The sequence below is a fragment of the Dermacentor andersoni genome, chromosome 2, assembly GCF_023375885.2.
Source record: "Dermacentor andersoni chromosome 2, qqDerAnde1_hic_scaffold, whole genome shotgun sequence".
NCBI classification, from domain to species: Eukaryota; Metazoa; Arthropoda; class Arachnida; order Ixodida; family Ixodidae; genus Dermacentor; species Dermacentor andersoni.
The window spans coordinates 46,929,488-46,946,701 of NC_092815.1; the positions used below are offsets into that span (position 1 = coordinate 46,929,488).

The 17,214-nt window shown below is 47.0% G+C and overlaps 1 protein-coding gene across 3 annotated transcripts in view; it reads left to right on the top strand.

The window, feature by feature from the left end:
- Positions 1–17,214, top strand: part of LOC126542649 (neprilysin-1-like) — a 54,974-nt gene that overhangs the window by 13,514 nt on the left and 24,246 nt on the right. The window contains exons 1-9 of one of the 3 annotated variants that reach the window (XM_050189787.3): positions 6,767–6,882; positions 7,581–7,673; positions 9,508–9,644; positions 10,398–10,448; positions 11,103–11,333; positions 12,132–12,343; positions 14,279–14,470; positions 15,878–15,955; positions 16,688–16,851. In XM_050189787.3, the coding sequence (XP_050045744.1) occupies positions 7,621–7,673; positions 9,508–9,644; positions 10,398–10,448; positions 11,103–11,333; positions 12,132–12,343; positions 14,279–14,470; positions 15,878–15,955; positions 16,688–16,851 (1,118 nt within the window). In that variant the 5' untranslated portion in view covers positions 6,767–6,882; positions 7,581–7,620. Of the gene's footprint in view, positions 1–6,766; positions 6,883–7,580; positions 7,674–9,507; positions 9,645–10,397; positions 10,449–11,102; positions 11,334–12,131; positions 12,344–14,278; positions 14,471–15,877; positions 15,956–16,687; positions 16,852–17,214 lie in introns of those variants that run through there. The other 2 variants (XM_050189786.3, XM_050189788.2) reach the window with 2 other exon arrangements.

The following is a 17,214-nucleotide window of genomic DNA, read 5'->3' on the forward strand; positions in this document are numbered from 1 at the left end:
GTGTTAGACTGCTGAGCACGAGGTCACGGGATCGGATCCCGGCCACGGCGGCCGCATTTCGATGGGGGCGAAATGCGAGAACACCCGTGTACTTAGATTTAGGTGCACGTTAAAGAACCCCAGGTGGTCGAAATTTCCGGAGTCCTCCACTACGGCGTGCCTCATAATCAGAAACTGGTTTTGTGACGTAAAACCCCATAATTTAATTTTTAATTTAACTCCGCCTCCCGTGCAAGAGGACCGTGATTCAAATCCCGGTGCCGCACAATTCTCCACCGGTAAATACAAAAAAAAAAAAAACCGTGTGTTGAGAAAATTGCACAAACAGGCCTGGAGTGCGGCCTGATCCCGGTGACCAGAACCGGTAACGCACTCTCTCACCAGAGCAGGATTGGCCACCCTGGTGCAGTACTTGGCCACAACCTCCTATATGAACACAACAATCAAACCCCGGCCCTCAGTCCCCAGCAGCTGCGAAGCAACTGACCACGGCGGCGGTCAGACCTGCGACGCTGCAGAGGGTGCTAAGAATCCCTGGCTCCGGACAGGCCGCCATTGGAATATGAACCTGGCAACGTTTAACGCTAGAACGTTATCTAGTGAGGCGAGTCTAGCAGTGCTATTGGAGGAATTAGAGGGCAGTAAATGGGATATAATAGGGCTCAGTGAAGTAAGGAGGCCAAAAGAAGCATATACAGTGCTAAAAAGCGGGCACGTCCTGTGCTACCGGGGCTTAGCAGAGAGACGAGAACTAGGAGTCGGATTCCTGATTAATAAGAACATAGCTGGTAACATACAGGAATTCTATAGCATTAACGAGAGGGTGGCATGTCTTGTTGTGAAACTTAATAAGAGGTACAAAATGAAGGTTGTACAGGTCTACGCCCCTACATCTAGCCATGATGACCAGGAAGTTGAAAGCTTCTATGAAGACGTGGAATCGGCGATGGGTAAAGTCAAAACAAAATACAGTATACTGATGGGCGATTTCAATGCCAGGGTAGGCAAGAAGCAGGCCGGAGACAAGTCAGTGGGGGAATATGGCATAGGCTCTAGGAATAGCAGAGGAGAGTTATTAGTAGAGTTTGCAGAACAGAATAATATGCGGATAATGAATACCTTTTTCCGCAAGCGGGTTGGCCGAAAGTGGACGTGGAGGAGCCCGAATGGTGAGACTAGAAATGAAATCGACTTCATACTCTGCGCGAACCCTGGCATCATACAAGATGTAGACGTGCTCGGCAAGGCGCGCTGCAGTGACCATAGGATGGTAAGAACTCGAATTAGCCTTGACTTGAGGAGGGAACGGAAGAAACTGGTACATAAGAAGCCAATCAATGAGTTAGCGGTAAGAGGGAAACTAGAGGAATTCCGGATCAAGCTACAGAACAGGTATTCGGCTTTAACCCAGGAAGAGGACCATAGTGTTGAAGCAATGAACGACAATCTTATGGGCATCATTAAGGAGTGCGCAATAGAAGTCGGTGGTAACGCCGTTAAACAGGAAACCAGTAAGCTATCGCAGGAGACGAAAGATCTGATCAAGAAACGCCAATGTATGAAAGCCTCTAACCCTATAGCTAGAATAGAACTGGCAGAACTTTCTAAGTTAATCAACAAGCGTAAGACAGCGGACATAAGGAACTATAATATGGATAGAATTGAACAGGCTCTCAGGAACGGAGGAAGCCTAAAAGCAGTGAAGAAGAAACTAGGAATAGGCAAGAATCAGATGTGTGCGTTAAGAGACAAAGCCGGCAATCTCGTTACTAATATGGATGAGATAGTTCAAGTGGCTGAAGAGTTTTATAGAGATTTATACAGTACCAGTAACAGCCACGACGATAAGGTGAGAGAGAATAGTCTAGAGGAACTTGAAATCCCACAAGTAACACCGGAAGAGGTAAAGAACGCCTTGGGAGCTATGCAAAGGGGGAAGGCAGCTGGGGAGGATCAGGTAACAGCAGATTTGTTGAAGGATGGTGGGAACACTGTCCTAGAAAGATTGGCCGCCCTATATACACAATGCCTCATGACCTCGAACGTACCGGAATCTTGGAAGAACGCTAACATAATCCTAATCCATAAGAAAGGGGACGCCAAAGACTTGAAAAATTATAGACCGATCAGCTTACTGTCCGTTGCCTACAAAGTATTTACTAAGGTAATCGCAAATAGAATCAGGAATACTTTAGACTGCTGTCAACCAAAGGACCAGGCAGGATTCCGTAAAGGCTACTCAACAACAGACCATATTCACACTATCAATCAGGTGATAGAGAAATGTGCGGAATATAACCAACCCTTATATATAGCCTTCATTGATTACGAAAAAGCATTTGATTCAGTCGAAACCTCAGCAGTCATGAAGGCACTACGGAATCAGGGTGTAGATGAGCCATATGTAAGGATACTGGAAGATATCTATAGCGGTTCCACAGCCACCGTAATCCTCCACAAAAAAAGCAACAAAATCCCAATAAAGAAAGGCGTTAGACAGGGAGATACGATATCTCCAATGCTATTCACAGCATGTTTACAGGAGGTATTCAGAGACCTGGAGTGGGAAGAATTGGGGATAAAAGTTGATGGAGAATACCTTAGCAACTTGCGATTCGCTGATGATATTGCCTTGCTTAGTAACTCAGGAGACCAATTGCAATGCATGCTCACTGACCTGGAGAGGCAAAGCAGAAGGGTGGGTCTGAAAATTAATCTACAGAAAACTAAAGTAATGTTTAACAGTCTCGGAAGAGAACAGCAGTTTACGATAGGTAGCGAGGCACTGGAAGTGGTAAGGGAATACATATACTTAGGGCAGGTAGTGACCACGGATCCGGATCATGAGACTTAAATAACCAGAAGAATAAGAATGGGCTGGGGTGCATTTGGCAGGCATTCTCAAATCATGAACAGCAGGTTGCCACTATCCCTCAAGAGGAAAGTGTAAAACAGCTGTGTCTTACCAGTACTCACCTACGGGGCAGAAACCTGGAGGATTACGAAAAGGGTTCTGCTGAAATTGAGGACGACGCAACGAGCTATGGAAAGAAGAATGATAGGTGTAACGTTAAGGGATAAGAAAAGAGCAGATTGGGTGAGGGAACAAACGCGAGTAAATGACATCTTAGTTGAAATCAAGAAAAAGAAATGGGCATGGGCCGGACATGTAATGAGGAGGGAAGATAACCGATGGTCATTAAGGGTTACGGACTGGATTCCAAGGGAAGGGAAGCGTAGTAGGGGGCGGCAGAAAGTTAGGTGGGCGGATGACATTAAGACGTTTGCAGGGACAACATGGCCACAATTAGTACATGACCGGGGTAGTTGGAGAAGTATGGGAGAGGCCTTTGCCCTGCAGTGGGCGTAACTAGGCTGATGATGATGATGATGATGACGACGATGATGATGATATATATGGGAAAGAGAGAGGTCAGATCTTTTTTGCGGTTTGCGCACCATCCCCACTAGAGAAATAGGTGGTACGCCACCGCCCCTCCCTCTGCGAAGGCGTTGACGGCACTGGCCTACTATACTGCCAGTCGGTGCGGTGATCTCGGTTTCAAGTTATTTGCCTCAATATATCGCGAAATGAAAACACGAATGAAAGAAAGAAAAGAAAGAAAGAAAGAAAGAAAGAAAGAGAGAAAGAAAGATAGAAAGAAAGAAAGAAGAGAAAACGCTGTAGGCTAACTTTTCATATTGAAAACAGGCTTATCATACACGTATAGCACTCCTGTTCCGAAAACTATTGATGGGGCGAAGCCCTGCGAGAGGGCTCGAAACTTGCGTCAGCGTTATGTTTGGCAGCCTCGGTCCAACTATACGTATAAGCGTAGGCTCTGCGCATATTCGTCACTAATTTGTCCAGCTTAACTTATGGCGTCTGAAATAAAACAATAGCTGCTTTGGGCAATGAGAGATAACGTGGAGGACGGCTCCGGTCGAATATTTATTACCTTTATTAACGTCCATGTTAGATCAAAGCACACAAGCGTTTTTACACTCTGCCTACACCAGAATGCGGTCGCTGTGTATCAGTGTTCGATCGATCGAGTATAATGGTGCTCAGCAGTAGATCGTCACACAGCCACTGGGCTACCGCGATGAGTGAACAGCAGAGCTGGGGAAGATGAAGCAACGACATGCACCTGTTCGCAACACACCTCTGTAGTTCTGGCAGTAAGGGATATGTGCGAGCTTCGTGGCACTTGTTCATCAGCACGTCGACGTTCAACGTATCGTTTGGCTCACCATGTATCAAACGATGTGATTACAGCTTGTGTGGAGCGCCCTAAATGAACGACCGAATTGTCATGCTGGTGCGCATTTTATCGCAATTTACCGATGTTGCTGCCATGATGATACCACGCGTAACTACAGAAAACTAGCATACGTGTTTCGCATTTCATCTCCGTTTGAATACGTCCGTCGCCTCGTATAGTCATCACGATGCGCACAGAAGGACGTCGACGTATATTTCACGAACGCGGCGTATCATCCTTCAACGACGGACATGACGTTGGTGCGGCAAGGGCTATCAACCAGCCCTCGCACAATGACGCCACAATCTCAATCTTACAGTGAGCTTGCGCAAGCGACATCCAACAACAGCGTTATCTCCGTGTTCGCACCGGTTCCCACGCGTCGCCTATACTTGCCAAGGAGCAAGCAATATCTTCTCGCAAGCAGATGTAGGTACTTCTGGATGAATAGAGTTCTTCGGAACCGGCAACCGTATTGACTGCCGCTCCTGCAATGGCAGCGCACGCGTGTGTGCTGTAGGAATGAAATTAGGATAAAGTAGGAATGAAATTACATGTAGGCATGGATGTCTGTGGGCATACAGGTACCAGTTAAAACAATATGGATCATGCACCAACCAGCCGGTTCCCAAACCTTCCTTATACGGTAGCGGTGGCATCACCCAACGAAAGACAAAACAACATCGCGTACAGCCGCTCCTGAATACATTCACAAAGCATGCGTGGAATTAGGGACGTATTACACGTCCGTGGTTGCACACAAAACAAACATTTCCTCTCTATAGTAGCCCAGAGGTGCACCCCTGGAGCAGGGTAGCAAACTGGAGGCTTTCCCTCTGGTTAAGCTCCCTGCCTCTCTCTCATTTGCATCTCTCTCTCTCACTCCTCATGGCTTCACTGTTTCTTTCACCGAAGTCCTGACACCGAGGCACTCTAGGTAATTGAACCCAGTAAAACCAGGTGGTCCTGCAGCACCTATGTAACAAAACAAAGGGAAACGCAAAAAAAAAAAAATGTATCAAGCCGGCCAAACTTATAGACCACTTGGAACCGCCGGTCTGCTTATGCGTGATGTGGGGGAGGGAAAGGAAGTCGTCTGGCATGCATTCTTTTTGAAGTCTGCTGTGAGCACACCATTTGTGGGATACATGCACACTTTATTAGCTATAATTTGCATTTAGTAGAGGCGTGTAAGCAGCAACAAATACTGACAAGCAACACACTGTTCTTAGATCACAGTGTCTCTTTCAGTTGCTGGTTTCACCTGCTTCAGGAATTTGCCTGAATAAACTTCTTCGAAGCGAGTATAAAACCCTCTGGCGTCCTTTCGGTTCAAGATACCTATACTGGTATGGTCGAAGACCAACGTAGTGAAACACCGTTTGGGTCTTGTTTGCAATATTGAATATCTGTTCGTATTCATCACATTACTGTCATCAACTGACTGGATCCCTAGCATTAATTATCACTGCGATACTGTGGAACCTCAGGCGCAGGCAATTAGTAGAATATGCTCGCAACTTGCTTATATTAGTTATCCTTGAAAAGAAATGTGCACAATAATTTTGCATATTCTACTGTTACTAACATATGGGGCAGAAACTTGGAGGTTAACAAAAAGCTCGAGAACAAGGTTAGGACCACGCAAAGAGCGACGGAAAGAAGAAAAAAATTAAGTGTCACGTTAAGAGAGAGGAAGACAGCGGTGTTGATTAGAGAGAAAACGGGGACAGCCGATATTCTCGTTGACATTAAAAGGAAATACTTTAGCTGGACAGCCCATATCATGCGAATTAGAGTTACGCAAAGGGTGCCAAGAGAAGGGAAGCGTAGTCGAGGACGGCTGAGAATTAGTTGGTGCATATGTAATGAAATTGGGAAATTCGCAGACATAATATGCACAGGGTCAGCTGGCGCTAGAAATCGATAATTTGTGATAACTGAGGGAGGTCTTCGTTGTGCAGTGGACATAAATCGGATGACAACAATGACGGTGATGATGATGATGATGATGATGATGATGATGATGTGGTGACGTCTTGGGCTACCATCATAATCTTTTTTTGTGTCCATTTTTGCAATTTATCGTGCCGCCCTGCAACAACATTAAAACTTACTTTGTGAACAAGATCTGCTTTTCGTAAAACTTGACGCAACGCTCGTAAAATCGCAGAACCAAATTCGCAAGCGTCACAGAAAATTCGGGGGGAGTTGGCAGGTGCGTTGTTTCCAACGTGGGCGCCGAGCCAATGACGCCGCTTCAACCCTGCGCCGGTGAAGTTCGCCGGAAAGGGTGCAGCCGACACTCCTGGCGAATGAAAGAGCCGCACGTTATCTCGGTTCGAGTGTTTTAAGTGCCTCCCTGCGATCCGGGCGCCTGCGCAAAGGTGCACCTTTGTTACGCAAAGCAGGCGTGAAACACGATCCTCCCTCTCGCGCACTCAACTGTCCATTTCCTTTCGCACGTGATAAGCCCGGCGTGCAGCTCTGTGCTTTGTTGTTGACCAGCGCAGAAGCAGTCGACCGTGAAGAACACGAAGCGGGAAGGAGTATAGTACCTTGTCGGCAACACGCAAAGCACGCTCGGCTGCAGTACTTGACTCTCAGCGGAAATCAGGTAGCGCCAGGAATAGTCTATGTCAAGGTGTCCATGCGCGTTGACCTACGTCAAGTGACCTATGTCAAGTGTCCATGCCCCCGGACGTCGCAAAGTGGTGTTGTTCTTTAAATTACGAAATGTCCGAATTTCTTAGAAAAGACCGCATTTCTGCTTTTAGGCGAAGCAATTCATTAATGTCCAAACGCTCATACAGCTTAAGTTTGAAATGAGGACCCTCAAGTTAACTTTTCATTAAGATATGTTCGCGTTGGGTTGCTTGAGGCATCGTTCGTTTACTTCTTTCGCGTAAAGTAGCAGCTGTTTCTCTGAAGATTACCAGCTCCCCGTGTCGGAAAGTTGGCTGCAGCCATCCCTTGTTCCAAGTCCCCACCTCCCTGTGAACTCCTTCCTAGTTTACGAGACTTCAAGGTCGCATATCGGATTCAATACTGACAATGTGTTTCTCTTAACAGTGGACGGCTCTGTACGTTAAAGCCTGCACGACATTACTCCCCAGTGTGTAGATGGTAACTGTACCGGCGAAATCATTTTAACACTTTCGCTGTGCGAGGTATACGTAGTTCTGTAATAAATGACGTGAATAAAAAAATTAATTGCTGTTACATCACACCATCCTACCCCCGCTAAAGTGAACAGCGGATGTGTCTGTCAGGAGCACTAAGCGTTCTCTGTCTGGTCCCTTGCCTCTTGTGCAGCGAGAAGGGAGCCGGCCGACTGCATCGACTCGACTCCAACATGGACAACGCTACATCGACCACGAACATTTGCGACGAAGAGGCGTCGACAAGGTAACCTGCCTTCGTGAGAAGTTAAAACCTCGTGCCTAACTGAACTGCATGGGTTACTCAGTTACAAGTTCCTTGCACACTGCATGCGTACAGCGTTCCCACCGACAGGGCATTGCTGGTGGCACCGCACAATGTTGGTGCTCAGAGGTCGCCGAAGAACGAGTTCAAATACCGTATTCCATGACATCATTCCAACTTGCAGCAGAGTAACTGTGCTCACATATCACATATATTATTACATACTTGCCACAGCAAGTATATAATGCGCTGTGAAAAAAAATCCTTCTGCGCTGCTAAAAATTTTGGCTTTTCTTATTTGGAGCACATATACATGCTCGCTTCATGGCGTTCTTTGGCCGATCGCATGACTGGCTTTTGAAAGGCAAGGTCTACGGGGAACTTTGCAACTGGTCGCGAACTGCATGTGACGACAACCTGCGGTACCAGTAACGTGTGCGAGGTTTCGCGAGAGCTCTTCCGAAATTTGTTCACGCCGCCTGTGTACGCAATAACTATGTGGCGCCTTCACAGATTGGGTTACAGCGCCCGTATAGACAGTTACCCTATGGTAAACCTTTCCGTCTTCGCTTCTTTCTAGTAGACGGTGTGTCAGTGCTCGATATTTTTATTGCGAATATAATGATTCCAGATATTTCCTATATGATTCCTATATGCTGCGCGTATATCGAGAAGTCGATTTCCATATGATATTTTATAGCGGAATATTCTTGAGTATTGGGGTTGCCAGAATCTCCGTCCATGAAACCTACATGAGACTGAATATCGAATGCTGAGAGAAATGCTTAAAGATTTTTGCAATCTACACTACGAAACAAAACAAACAAACAAAACAAAGAGAGAAAGAGATACTGCTTTTGCGTGAGTGGCCTGGCTATCATATTGCAGGAAGAGTTGTTAGCGATCCAATGCCACGTATTCTTTTTATTTTATTTTATTTTTCTTTAGAGAGCCAGACTTGCAGCCATAAAGCTATAAGTGTGCTTCGCTTCTCTCTAGCTCGTTGCTGTGGAGTTTAGTTTTGAAACGACAGATTTATGCACGCGTCTGGAACCTTAAGTCATACAGCATACAGGGCACATCGGTGCGTTTCTTGTTCTTATTTTTCTTTATCCTCCACCCCCCCCCCCCCCCCCCCACTATCTTTTGTAGAGTTCACAGTTTTAAAACGACAGATCTATAAGTGCGCTAAATTTTATCAGTCACCTAAGTACGTTAGTACATTGTAAACGACCGTACTTTCTTAGTTCATCTATTCAAACGCAGTTCCTGCCGCGACCCATTACTGCCGTGGTCTCACAAACTTCTCTGTTCTTCTCTCTATTATCGCACATGTGCTGCCGATATTCCCCCCCCCCCCCCCCCCGCCCTTAAATGTTCGTATTGCGATTTGAAGATTTCACTACTCGGACAAGCTTGTTTCCCAGAATCTCTCACGCGGCAGCTCAGAGGACCGATTGCGCACGAAGCCTCCGGCAGTGAAGTGCGCACTCTGGTCGCATGCAGTCTCCTTTTGGCCACTCGGAATCTTATCGCGCAGTTAAACAGAGGCCTCGTATATCTATAGGGTCGCCGTTATTATCCGTGAGAGAAAGAGTCACGGCATTGTATTTCTCGCGCGGACGACAGCGCTTAGAATATCCTGACACCCGCGTATACCCGCGGTGCACTCATAGTTTCTTTCTCTATATTTTTTTTCCACGATTACTGGCGCAGTGCGAGCTTACTTTCTTCCCTCCTCGTCTTTTTTTTTATCCTTGCAGAGGAAGTATATCTTGTTGCTTCATACGTTTTGTTTTGTTTGTCTCTCGCACAGAAGACGCGACAATCCCGGGACCAAGTTTGTCGCTTTCGTCAGCCGGAAGAGACGTCACCTGGCCCTAGCGTTCGCAGGCACCTTGCTGGTCGCCGCCATTGCCGCATGTGTTCTAGTCGCAGTACAGCGCATCCAAGGTACGCACGCAGAACGCGAGGGAGGTATTAGCCGGCCTGGTCACTCTCGGTGGCACAAAACCTTGATATATATATATATATATATATATATATATATATATATATATATATATATATATATATATATATATATATATATATATATATATATATATCTTATGCGGAACATCTTTGTCGGTTTTATACGAAGTTATTACGAAACACGAAATCGCTGTTCTTTTCTATAGTGACGCCTAGTCATGACGGGCCGCTTTTTCTCTGCTTGTTTTTTTTGCAATAAACAGACAACGGAAATAAAGAAAAAATCGTAATCTCAGCCATAACTCATGCATGGTATATGCGTAGCTATATCTGAATTAATGCACTTAACACACCACCACAGGAGGCAGCGGAAGAAGGTGCAAGCTGTTGCTAAATTCAATGCTGATATGAGCACTTTCGTATCAAAAGGGAGAAGACACTATAAGGAATGGGGCAATCTAACGAACTTGAGGTGCTCTTATTACGAGGCTAGTCAGACCCGCGAATAAGAAAACGCGCTGGCCCTCGCGTCATCCTATAATTTTCAGCGTCGCATTGCTCAACAGTGGCTGTATTATAGACCCAAAAAGTTAGCTTAGGTCAGTTCTGCATCTGCGGGCCGCAAAACGATCATGATTTGAGGTGACCTCACAGCACTGACGGTGAGCCGCAACGAGGGGCTCAGTCGAGTTATACACCTTGTTTGTTTCTTTATTTTTCTTTATCTCTTAGATGACCTGGATCAAAGACAAGTCTGCAATACCACCGCATGTTGGAGTATATGTAAGTATACCAAAATGCAAGCTTTGAAAGAGAGAGAGAGAGAGAGAGATCCACTTTATTAAAGAACACATAAAAGCGGAATGAGCAGCACGTAGGCGTATTCCCCAACGTGTTACTCTGCAGGGAATGGGGCGAATGGAAATGCACCTAGAAGGAGGTAGGGAGAAGAGGAGAAAGGAGGAAATAAAGATTAAAATCCTGGCACAAGGATTTGTTTCGGGGGGGGGCACATGCTCCCCCTCACCACCCATCACCTTGGCTGCGCCGCTGGGCGGGTCCTAGCCAGCAAGTAACTGCTGCAATGCGTCAATGATTCACTTGAACACCAACGCTGAGCTGTCGCTGCAATGTCTTCGATCTTACCACTGGGGTTCGATACAGAATTTCACCGTCTACGCCTGAGATGCGTCTTCCATGTCCATATTAAGTCTGACGGTGGATGTACAAATCTTTAGTTCGTTTTTGTCTTACTGTAGCTCGTTTTTCCTTATATAACCTTCCGCTCCCTTCACCTTTTTACCCCAGCACAAGGCATACACACATGGCTACAGACTAAGCTCCCTGTCTTAATACCTCTCTCCCGGCCAGTATATCATGGAGCCCACTCTCACTGAAACGATCTTTGAAACCGTGCATGCGTGCGCATCCGTGCAGCGCAGAGGCTGCGGCGAAGCATGAACGAGTCGGTGGACCCGTGCGAGGACTTCTACGAGTTCGCCTGCCAACGCTGGGACGTCGATCAGCGCGGCCCTATCTGGCAGAGCACGGCGGATGCCATCAAGGGGGACTTCAGTGCTTCGAGGGACGCACTGCTGCAAGGCCGCTTTGGCGATTCCAACAAAGCCGAGCGCTACCTCATCGACTTTGTCAGGCACTGCGAAAACGGTGAGCAGCAGTGGCGACAGTGTCAACATTTTGAAGACCATAGAGATATCGCTTTGCTCTTGCAGTAAGTTAAACCAATGCGCACGATGTGTATACAGACTCACTTGACATGCTTCCAATTCTGACAGCCCATGACCGTGGCCGCATCCGTCGCTGGCACAAAAAAAAAAAAAGAGCAATTCGCGTGGTATATATATATATACATATATATTAATTGAAGTGCACCGGCCTGATTGGCTGTTTAAAGTCCTTCAGCGTGCTAACATATTGCCCAATCTCTTCCTCGTTTCCCTTCTATATAGATTTACGAATTGCCTTACCCCCAATGCAGGATAGCAAACTGAATTCCCGTCTTGTTGACCTGCCCTTCCTATCCTGGCTTTGCCTTTATCTCTCTTTCTGACATCACTTCAAAAAGAAAAGAAACAACCTGTGCGTTACCCTGGCACACGAGATTGCCAGTATACCTGTGCGAACCGCCGCGGTGACTCAGTGGTACGGCTTTCTTGCAGCTTAGCACGAGGTCGCGAGTTCGATTCTCGACCAGGAGATGCCGCATCCTAATGATGGCGAAATGCGGGGAAACAAACGCAGCTGTAACTCAATATAGCAGAAATTATTTTGAGCCCCCCCCCCCTTTACAACATCTCTGGTTCCTAAGGATGTCGGTTGCTCTAGTGGGACGTTATAAACTTCATAATTTGATTAGATTTTTTTGTGTGTGCGCAAGCGTGTACACGTGTGTGCGTGCGCGTGGCTGTGTTGCCTGCTTAACTGCACTGTCGCGGGCGGCCGCAGACGAGCCGAGAAACACGTCGAAGGGCATGGACCCGGTGCTGGTGGAGCTGAAGTCGATGGGCGGCTACCCGCTGTTCCAGCCACACTGGCAGAACGACACCTACTGCTGGATGCAGGCAGAGACGAGGCTCGCGCACATGGGCTACAATCAGGCCCTGCTGCAGGCGCGCTTCGACGTCGACGCCAAGAGGCACGGACGCAGGATCATCGTGGTGAGCGCATGCATTTGCTGTTGCACACTGCAGGCGGGCACCGTCCTGCAACTCAGGGCTATGTCACCGCTACGTGATCAAGTGCATTTGTAGCTGCGCATAGCAGTATACCGATGTGCCACAGGAAGGAGATAGGAAGCGTAAAGCCGGCGCACAAGAACACAGCGCCGTTTGTAGCGGTGGTTTTTATTCATCGCGTCAGTTTACTCTGTTTTTTGCACTGCAGCTCAATATTCTTCTTATGTTAAAGCATTTCGTCCCGTTGATGATTCTCGCTTATGATGCGAGAAGTTGTGGCGCACCCCCCCCCCCCCTCCCCGTGTATGCGTATGTGCGTGTGTTTTCTTTCTCAAGGACGGGGGGGGGGGCATTAATTCAACCAGCATGACTGATTGGTTTAGCCACCGACGTGACATAAATTTGAATAAGGAATTGCTTTGTTCGCGCTCCCAAATATCCTGTCCCCCCTCTCTCAATCAGTATAACAGCGCATCGGAGCGCTGAGCCGCACTCGCTGTATAGGACTGCACAATGAGTGCCTCTTCTCTCTCAAAATGCACGTCTCAAAGGTTGTGAGAGTAAAAAAGTGGTTGTGGGCCAGTGGAGAGAATCTTCAAGTGCCAGCGCTCTTTGCTGGCCCGACGACGACAGGCAACCACCTCCAATCAGTTGTCATGACAACATGATTTAAGAGAGCGTTTCTTTTTCTTCCTATTTCTTTCTCTTCTTTTGTTGTTATTTTGGTTCGGCATGTGGGCGGCCACAGCGACAGCCTAAAGAATCCATCCCAGCATTGGTCTCTCATAGGCAAAAATAGAAACAATACGTTTTATAAAAAGTGTGTTAACATTAAGCCTCCTTTTCTGAAGTCGGAAAGAAATGTTTTTTCGAGGTCATCAATTCATAACGTAACGTGAATGTCACGCAAATACAGCGAAAAGGCTGTGAAATTGATTTACGTTAGTGCGAGAACAAAAGAGGACTTGTGGAAGGTACCCCAGTTTCGTATTGAAAGCCCATTGCAGTTTGAGGCGCGAGAAAAGATCGACTGGTACCACCCTGTCCACATCTACGATCATTGGTTACTCGTGCTTATAACCAAGGCTGAAAGGCAAGTGTGAAGTCAAAAATAAACAGAGACCTCCAAAAACGTACAGCTGAATTCTGAGATGCAAGCGTCACCGTTACGTCAGCGTCGCTCACGTGCGGCTCGCTTGACGTTTGACATGCATCGACTGGCCTGCTATTTTATTGGAGCAGTGAGCTGACACATACATGCTTCCTTCTGGTAAGCCTGGCGTCAATAAAGAGGAATTACGCATGCTGCACTGCATGCCAAGACGACCCTGAAAAGAGTCCTGCGCGTTTCTTACTGTGCTCGCTAAATGCCCTCGCAATCAGCCACGTACCACCACATACGCAAACGAAAGAGCACTACCGAGACTTTGCAAGAGCCAATGCGTCCGTACGCGACGAGCAGAAACGTACGCGTTCCTATGTCCCACACTGCATAAACTGCGTACAAGACCTCCTCAGAAAGGCTGCAGCTCCTCCACTGCGATGAACGACCTTCAAAATCTCGTAGATGATGTCATTGCCCTAACATGCAAATACCAAATCTGCTGTCTCCAAACTTCCAGCTCCGCCCTCCTAATGAGGTAGCTCGATCGTTCCATCTTACGACATTGCCGATATACTCTGCCCATGTCTAGCACGTCACTGGCGGCGTGCTGGGCGGCAAGTGGCAAGCCTGCTGGCATATTCACATGAACTGCGCTCGCCTCTTGGAACAGAGCAAAGTTGCTCCTGTCAGCTCGCGATGCGGCAGTAGTATATTTTTGAACTGTTCATATTCTATCGGTGGAGAATGCACTACAGTGTAGCAGGAATTGTGCATGAAAAGCATAATCTCCTCAATTTTTTTTTTTTTTTCAGCTCGGACTCCAGCAGTTGATGTTCACGCGAGCGGTCCTCGACAAGGAGGAAACGGTGAAGGGCATTCAGACATTCCTGCGGAGCGTCGCACTTCGTTACAGGGAGTTCACCCACGCTAAAGAATTTGACCACGAACGGGACGTTGACAACCAGATCGCCGAGATGTTCAATTTCACCAGGGCGCTACTTGAGGTACGGTGCCAGGCGCGAAGATTTGGTTATTCCTAAATGCTTCGTAATCTGCCCTATAAGAATGATGGGTGGGCGAGACGTCCTCTGACAACACAATCACTGGCGGATGCAAGCGGTCCAATCAAAACTAATGAACCTGTCAGTAGCGAAGACAGGACTATGTTTCGGGGTTCACTTTCAACTTGTACGCTTTAAATGTTTCTCATTTTGACAGAGCAAGCTATAGGTTAGGCCGACCTCTGGTCTTTCTGTAAATAAATTTTTCTCTTTCTCGCGTAACGAATTTCGCTTTCTTAGGAAGGTATATGGAAATTGATAAAGTATCGAGGTTGTGACACCAAAAGCCCATCTATAAGTTACCTAAATTACCACAGACACACTTCCGTTATTGGACTAAAGAATAAACGCTTCCTATCCCCTTCCCTCACCTCGCAAAAATCATGAATCTTGGGCGGAAAATGTTTTGGTGTTTTACAGTTATTTGACAAGCCTCTCATGTAAAATAAGTTCAAATGCTTTCAAGTGCTCTGTTTGACATCCGAACGCAATTGTGGATTCCAGCAGCGCACAGGCAGAACATCTACCTTGCTCGCTACATTTTAATGCGATAGCGTTAAGGACTCCGTGTCGCAGAATATCCTGCATTGGCGTCCCGCGTCGACCATAGTTTCGGCAAAAATTATTTCGAACCATGCATACCCAACCACGCAGGCCCTCCATGTAGCGCAAGGAAGTTACCGAACTGACTTCCTCAAGATAACATACGACTTACACACAACCTGCAGACATGATAGCGTCGAACTGTAACTTGAATTCACGAGAAAACATAATTATATTATGCGGAAACTCAAAACACAAACTTCTTTTCCAGCATTTCTACCATTCATAGAGCGGCCATGGCCTCCGAGATTCTCAAAGGCCATAAAGCGGATTAGATTAGTAAAAGGCGATTGGAAGATTGGTGGAAGAAAAGCAGGGAAACGACAAAAAACGGAGACGTACAAAAGCAAAGTTCGCAATAGGGGATCAGAAAATTTGTTTGTCGGAGCTCATAGGTTTTTTTTTTCTTTTTTAACCTAGGTAGGACATTAGGCAGTGTAATAGCAAGAGCTTGGTGGCGCAACCGACCGTCCCGTTCCAAAGGGGACGCTCATAACATCCATCCATCTATCCATCGCGGCTCACGCAAAAGCCCGCGTTTCTACCAGAAAGCTTGCCATCATGCGTAGCGTTCGCCGCCGGCGTTTCCCGGTAAACATTACGGTTACATAAGCTGCAGCTGCCGGGAAGTATGCGAAGCAGTCAGGAATCTGAATGATATCGCGTTCCATTCTTAAAGGCGGAGCTTAAGCGTCCTCCGAAGCTTTTTCAGTAGCTCTGAATTTTTGTTGATCTGTCTCATCGCAGGAGCTAGAAAACGAAACAGTCGCCATCCAAAAGCCTCAAAGAATGACGGTGGAAGAACTGTCGAGAAAAGTACCGGAGGTAAGTTTCCGTCTCGTACACTGTGCGCCTGCCCATAGTAAGGGACGCAGAAATTAACCTAAAAGCTCAAGCCACGGCTGCTTTTCTATCAAGCGGCCAGGTGCGAGCTCGCAGTCCATTACTGAGGTACAACTTATAGGGTCCACGCCCACAGGCCGGAGGAACTCGGGAGGCGGCGAGATCGCGCTAAAAATAACCTCCACATATCGTCGTGATTTCCATGTTCCGAAACATTGCGAGGAGGTTCTTGTGCATAACGCACAAAAACTACCACCAGCTCTCACCATGCGACAACTATACTTACGTTAAGCAAGAGCAGTTTTGTGTTAGTTGGAACTGCTGTTGGCTACAATCACACCTCTCTGCCCCAATAGCCTTGTTCTGTGACAATTCCTCCACAGTTTAATAACAGTCACTGTTCACGAGTCGTTGCACATATTCCAAATCTGTTTAATGGCCAACTGCAACAAAATTTTCTTTAGGATCAAAAGGACTCCTCCGGCAAATTGGTAGGACCTTTCCTAATTTACATTTAAAATTAGAATTTTTATTTAATTAAATCTTTCATTGTTTGTGCTTTTAACTTCATTATCTGCATGGCTTATGGCAGCCATGAAACATACTGCCCTCCCCCGCTTCGAGCAAACTGTTCTGTTTTCACTGCTCGTCTCTCCGCTTCTGCTTTCAGCTCCTCATCCCCATGTCTGTCTTTTGCGCCATTCGTGTGCCCAGATTAAGTGGCTCGACTACCTCCGTAAGCTGACGTCGCCCGCTCTGAAGGAGGCAGGCTTACCGGAATTGAGTTTCAAAGACAGCGTGATGGTGCTCAATCTTGAAGCACTACGGGCACTCGCCAAGTTCATCGGCAACTGCCGCCACAACACCCGCCATATAAGGTAAGCACTGCCTGTTTCCATTTATGCGGCTGATCCTTGCTTACTTGCACCTTTCTAGCGTGTACTCACTGCATTTTGTTGTTGACGTGTTTCTTTACCGGTTGGCTGAACGACTGGTCCTGATAACTCATTGTGTAACAACATTTGTTGCAAAGTGGCTCTCGAGTCGCACAGGTCGCGCTGGCCCAACGGCCTGAAACGCGACCAGGTCGATCAACGTAGAGGCGTCGTAACGAAAAAGAAAATGCTGGCTCTCCCGTAAAAGAGAATAGATGTAAGCATAAAATGGCTACCGGCAAAGCAGATTGGAGATGATACTACCCACAATATACTACCGCAACGGCACACCTCATCACACCACAC